Source organism: Molossus molossus, unplaced genomic scaffold (genome assembly GCF_014108415.1).
Source record: "Molossus molossus isolate mMolMol1 unplaced genomic scaffold, mMolMol1.p scaffold_m16_p_13, whole genome shotgun sequence".
NCBI lineage: Eukaryota > Metazoa > Chordata > Mammalia > Chiroptera > Molossidae > Molossus > Molossus molossus.
Window position 1 is genome coordinate 37,233,855 of NW_023425348.1, and position 6,061 is coordinate 37,239,915.

Sequence of the window (6,061 nt, forward strand, 5' to 3'; positions counted from 1 at the left end):
TCAATGTTTATTTCTCTCTCCCTTCCCCTCTCTCTAAAAAATCAATTAAAACGAAAACATTAAAAAAAAAAAAAGAAAAAGAAATGGAATTAATAGATTTCTGGAATTAATAGATTTCTCGTGTATTGAGCCATGAATTCTTCAGTTTGTAGACTTCTTCAGTTCTACATATTTTTAAAATTTTTATTTCTCTGATAGTATTTTCTCCACCCAGCCAAGAGTTGCTCAAACAGCTAACACATAACATTGTTTTAAGCTACTCTATTTAGGAATAGTTTGTTATATAACTATAGGTGACCAGAATAACATCTAATATTTTTAGATAGAAAATAATATCTAGTGTTAGTAGAATGTGGTTTTCAGGAGGAAAGGATGAGAAAAACAAAACAAAACGAGAGAAAAATTTTGGGGGATGTACAATTTGTAAGGTAACATTTTTGATGAAATTGATACTTTATAAATTTTGTGGTGAAACCGAGGAATTGATTTGTTTGAGGCTTCAAACTAGTGAGTGACAGGAAATTGGTGTGGGGAGAGAGAGGGAGGGGGAAAAAAAGATGCCTAATTATTTCTCCTTTAAGCATGTGCATTCCTGACATCTCTGAGGACTAAGATTGTCCTGCAGGGAATATGATTAAAGTTACAAAGAGAAAAACAAAATAAATAAGTCAGCTTTTGATCCTGCTGCTATATTTACCCACAAGAAAGGAGGCAGCTCTCAGGTGGGCTTTTGTTTAGGTAATGTCCTGAAATCCAAGTGTAAAAGAACAATGTGAAATCTCAATTCTCCCAAACGGTTTGGGGAGAGTTCAGGGCTTGAGCCCCTGGGGGGCTTGGTTCCCAAGGAGACTAATCCCACTTGCTCAGCATTAGGTATTGCTGGAGCAAAAGAGCTCTAGTTTGGAGCTCTATGGAGAGGCCTCAGTGCAGTCTGGAGCTGGGTCCTTCTGCCTCATAGGAAGTGAAATGTATTGATGTCAAAGCCACTCAAGTGAGTGTGCTCACTCTGGGTACAGGAAGAGGGGCTGGTGGGCCTGGCAGGAGCTGGCCACTGACTTTGTTGAAACTAATTTCGTCCCAGATAGAGCTCTTCCCTAAAGGAAAGATCAAGGAGACAAGCAACTGAGACCATAAACTGGGGGTTGACATGTATAATTTAGTTAGATATTGGAAACTTTAAGGATTTATTTGGGTATTAGGCAAAAAGCTATTTCAAGCACTTTTCTTGTTGCCTTATTATCTATGGTTTCTATAAACACCATTGCTTTGATATGACCATGCCTCTGCCCAGGCTGTTCTCAGAGATATTGCTTGTTTGCTTGGCACAAAGTCTTAGCTCAAATTCTTCCTGTCTGTGGAGCCTTTCCTAAATTCTCTGGGCTGAACTGACAGTCCTTTTATTCCATCAACTATATACTTCCATTGAGAAGTATCACCCTGCATTATAGAGGCTTGTTTGCATATCTGTCTTTCTACCAGAAAGGGTAGAAATCATGGCTTCTTATCTCTGAATCCATCATACTAGCATAGTGCTGAGCACAGTCTTGGTGCCAGTATCTTTCAGTTGAATGAATGAGTGACTGGATGGATATTTTACATGTAAGAATCAATTTTGTAAATCAGGCTACAGAACTTCTAATCCATGAAGAACTGATATTTGTATATGGAGCTTTATGGTTGACAAAGAACTTCCACTTCCTTATTTCATTGATTTTCACAATAGCCTGGTCAAATAGACTCATACTGACTAGTATTCCCATTTTCTAGATGAGAACATTGAGGTGTAGAGGATTAAGTAACTTTTCTATAGTCAGTTGGATAATAAAGAGGTAGATTCCAGTCTCAATCTCTGGCTCTAATTTCATCACTCTCTCTACTGTAGTACACTGCCTTTTTCTGAATGTTTACAATTGGCAAGTATAGTTGCCTTCTTGCATTTGAAAATACTCACTCACTTTGTTGGGGGAAAGAACAATGGGTGCTGATTTTATAGGGGCATGTGTTGGTAAGGGATGGGTGGAGCCGAAGGAATCAAAAGCAAGGACATTTGTGGAGCCCCTATTTGTGCCAGGAGCTTTCCTATATACTATTTCAAAACAATTTTGAGCAGTTGAGATGATCTCCATTGTACAGATAGAAAAAGTAAGATTTGGAGGCACTATTTGCCTGTTGTGTCGTGTAATTCTCACAAAGACTCCAAGAACAGTTATGACCATTCCATTTTTCAGATGAAGAAACTGAGCCTTAGGAAGATGAACTGACTTACCCAAGGGCACTCCTCTAACAAGTGGCAGGCCAGAACTTGAGCCTCCCCTCATCTAACTCCAAATCAACGTTGATGCTTAGGACACAAATGATCTGGAAATGTAGACTTTTACATAAGAATCTTTTCATATTCGATTGATTTTTGAATATGATTATATTACGGCTTAGATAATTCTCTGGGGAGTACGAGAGATACTTCAGACTAAAGATGTCAGTTAAACGTATTGTCCCATGAAATCTGTGTCTGGGGATTTGTAAGAGCAGCTCAGTTGAAATAAGGTAAAAAAAAAAAAAAAGTTAGTGCTCTTGGCTGCCAGACCCTGTCTGGAAGGGAGAGGAAAGAGCAGACATCCACATCTGAGGGGTGAGAAATACAGTTCAAGGATAGGCCGACACAATTTTTCTGAGTGCAGATGTCACCAAGAATGGAACAGACAGTCCAATCATGGAGGACAAAATCCGGTGTGTGTAATTCAAATGAAAGCTATATTATAATGGAACCAACTTGAATTTTAAAAATAAAGAGTTTGTTTCAGCTATGTTGACTTGGGAAATGTCTACTTCCTCTCCTAACTGAGGAGTGTTCATCTCACTTTTTTTCTTTGGTAAGGTTGTGCCTTCAGGGTGCTCGCTAATGGTTTTACTACATCCTGAAAATGGGGCTTAAAGAAAAGAGTTTTGAAAGAGATGGTTTATATCTCCCCCATGCAGACTGCACCTAAACTATAAAAACTTATTTAGAGAACACTTTATCACACATGTCTTCATACATGTGATCTCATTTAATCCCCATGAAGAACATGTGATAGAGAAGACACGTAAGGAAAGAGAGTCAACTTATTGTGTTATAGAGAAATAAAGGCAAATACTCGTCACAGGCTATGGGACAGTCAACAGATGAGAATTTTTCACAGGATGTTTCCTTTAAATATCACAAGAGCCCTGTAAGGTGGGCAACCTTACCTGTATTTAACACGAGTAAGCTAAGGCAGAGAGAGGTTGCCCAAATCCATCCTCATCAGAGCAAGGATTTCAACCCAAGTCAGAGCTATTGAGTGGTGGGTCTAAGACCAGAACCCAAGCCTTTTCTGGATCATCTTCCACGTTTTACCATAATGTTCATTTTCTCTATCCCAAGAGGATTGCCCAGGTGAAATGGGGCCTAAGTGAACTTCAAGGTGATTCTTGAAATGTAACAGAAGTTTCAGAAGGACAACCTAAATGGTATGACTTATAGAGTTCAATTCATACTTTGTCCTAAGATGCTGAGAGTTTTATACACACACAGGGCTCTCTGTCAAGCACCAGCTGAGTTAGTGGGAGCCACACCTTTCTCCTTTGCCTCCTGCTATCCACTACTAATAAAAAAAATGAGCCAAGTGTTGCCCTCAATTTACTATAAGCTAATTGTTACTTTTGACAATCGATGGGTAGAAGAAAGAGCAGCAGAGTCCTGTGGAAACTAAAGTTAGAATCTTAGCACCAAGGCTAGAGCTTGAAGAGACACAAGTATCCTCCCCCAATATATAGATGGAAAAACCAAGGCCAAGAGAGAACACAAATTTTGTCAAGGGCTTAGAATGGCTATAGAATCAGACTTTGACCAACTCACCGTAACTACCCAAGGCTCAGATTCATCTTTTGTTACACGGTGATAATAACATGTAATTCACAGGGGTATTTGTTCAAAGATTAAATGAGGCAATGTATGGACAGCGCAGGGTATAAGCAAGCGCCCAGTAGCTTGGGGCTCTTGTTGCCAGGGCTGGGAGTGAAACCCAGTTCTCCAGATTCTTATCTTCTCAGCCTCAGGGAAAGTATTTGTGGTACAAGAGCGGGAGTTTGAGGACGGACCACCCCATCCTCACCTCTTGCGGTTGGAGCTAGCCAAGAGAAATGCGCCGGGCGAAGGGAAACAAAGGGGTTAAGACGATGAGCTTGAGAAAGCCCAGAAAACTAGGGAAGCGGACCCCCCCCCCCCATCAGACAGGCTAAGTAAGCCCCACCCCTCCGCCCCCGGGGCGGTCGCTGCGCGCTCCCTCCCTCCGCCCCTCCCTTACAAGATCTAATGAGCTCCCCCGGGAGGCCGAGCATCGAGCCCGGCCAGGAGCAAGGAGGCTGTGCCGCACGCTCCGCGCCAGGGCAGGATCCGGGCCTGGGCAGCCGGCGGGAACCGGGCGGGGGCGCACCGACCGCGCTGCGGGCCGCGGGGGAGACGCGGCGATGGCGGTGCAGGCGGCGCTCCTCAGCACGCACCCCTTCGTCTCCTTCGGCTTCGGGGGCTCCCCGGACGGGCTGGGGGGCGCCTTCGGAGCCCTGGACAAGGGCTGCTGTTTCGAGGACGATGAGGCTGGGACGCCAGCCGGCGCACTGCTGGCGGGCACCGAGGGCGGGGACGTGCGCGAGGCCACCCGCGACCTGCTCAGCTTCATCGACTCGGCGTCCAGCAACATCAAGCTGGCACTGGACAAACCGGGCAAGTCGAAGCGGAAGGTGAACCACCGCAAGTACCTGCAGAAGCAGATCAAGCGCTGCAGCGGTCTTATGGGCGCCGCACCCCCGGGCCCGCCCTCCCCGGGCGCCGCCGACACTCCCGCCAAGCGGGCGCTCGGCACCTCCAGTGCTCAGACCGTCGCGGTCCCGGCTCAGGGCAAGGCCGCCCCCCGGAGGGATGCGTCGCAGGCCTCGGCGGCCGCTAGCCTGCAGAGCCAGAGCCTAGCCGCCCTCTTCGACTCGCTGCGCCACATTCCCGGGGGTTCCGTGGCAGCGCCCACGGCCGGGCTCGGCGGAGCGGGCTCTGGGGGCGTGGGAGGGGACGCGGCCGGCCCTGCTGGGGGTACGGCGGTCCCCGGTGCCAGGAAGGTGCCGCTGCGTGCCCGCAACCTGCCCCCGTCCTTCTTCACCGAGCCGTCCCGGGCAAGCAGCGGCGGGTGCGGCTCGTCGGGGTCCTGTGTGAGCTTGTGCGACCTGGAGAAGGGCTCCGAGACCCTGGAGTTCTTTGAGCTGCTGGGGCCCGACTACGGGGCCAGCACCGAGGCAGGCGTCTTGCTCGCTGCGGAGCCTCTGGATGTGTTCCCCACCGGAGCCACGGTCCTGCGAGGACCCCCGGAGCTGGAGCCTGGCCTCTTTGAGCCGCCGCCTGCGGTGGGAAGCCTAGTGTACCCCGAGCCCTGGAGCGCCCCGGCCTGTGTCCCGACCAAGAAGTCATCCCTGGCTGCCCCCCACGGAGGCTCGACCTTGAACGAGCCCTTGCGCCGACTGTACCCGGCTGCTGTGGACTCTCCGGGCGGGGAGGACGGGCCGGGCCCCTTGGCCTCTTTCGCTCCCTTTTTCTCAGACTGTGCCCTGCCCCCGCCGCCCCACCAGGTGTCCTACGATTACAGCGCGGGCTACGGCCGCACCGCTTACTCCAGCGTTTGGAGACCCGACGGAGTTTGGGAAGGGGCTCCGGGGGAGGAGGGAGCGCGCCGGGACTGACGCGAGGTACCACCCTCCCGTTGGGGACTGCTGTGGGGACTCCGAGTCTCTCCTGAGACTAAAGAACGACTGGGAACTGCACGTGGAGGTGAAACGGGATTAAAAGTTTCAATTAATAAAAGAAACTTAAGAAAGTGAGATGAGGACTTCGGGGTTGTTTTAATCACAGCCTCAAGTGTTTTTTTTGTTTTTTTTTTTTAAAAAAAGCCTGTGGTAGGTTCTAACTGGAACAGACGAGCCAAGAAAATAAGATGGGGTTTGGGTAATGGGGTGGGGATGGCAAGGGGCAAGAGGTGGCGTCGGTAGCCACCTGTTCCCT

General features: G+C 48.4%; 1 protein-coding gene across 1 annotated transcript; it reads left to right on the top strand.

Annotated features, from left to right (window-relative positions):
- The first annotated feature begins 4,488 nt into the window (after nucleotides 1–4,488).
- Nucleotides 4,489–5,742, top strand: FAM181B (family with sequence similarity 181 member B). The gene has a single exon (XM_036257741.1). The coding sequence runs from the start codon at nucleotides 4,489–4,491 to the stop codon at nucleotides 5,740–5,742; it is 1,254 nt and encodes a 417-aa protein (XP_036113634.1).
- The last annotated feature ends 319 nt before the right edge of the window (nucleotides 5,743–6,061 follow it).

Coding starts and splice junctions, on each gene's coding strand:
- FAM181B (XM_036257741.1), top strand. CDS start 4,489: ATGGCGGTGCAGGCGGCGCTCCTCAGCACGCACCCCTTCGTCTCCTTC.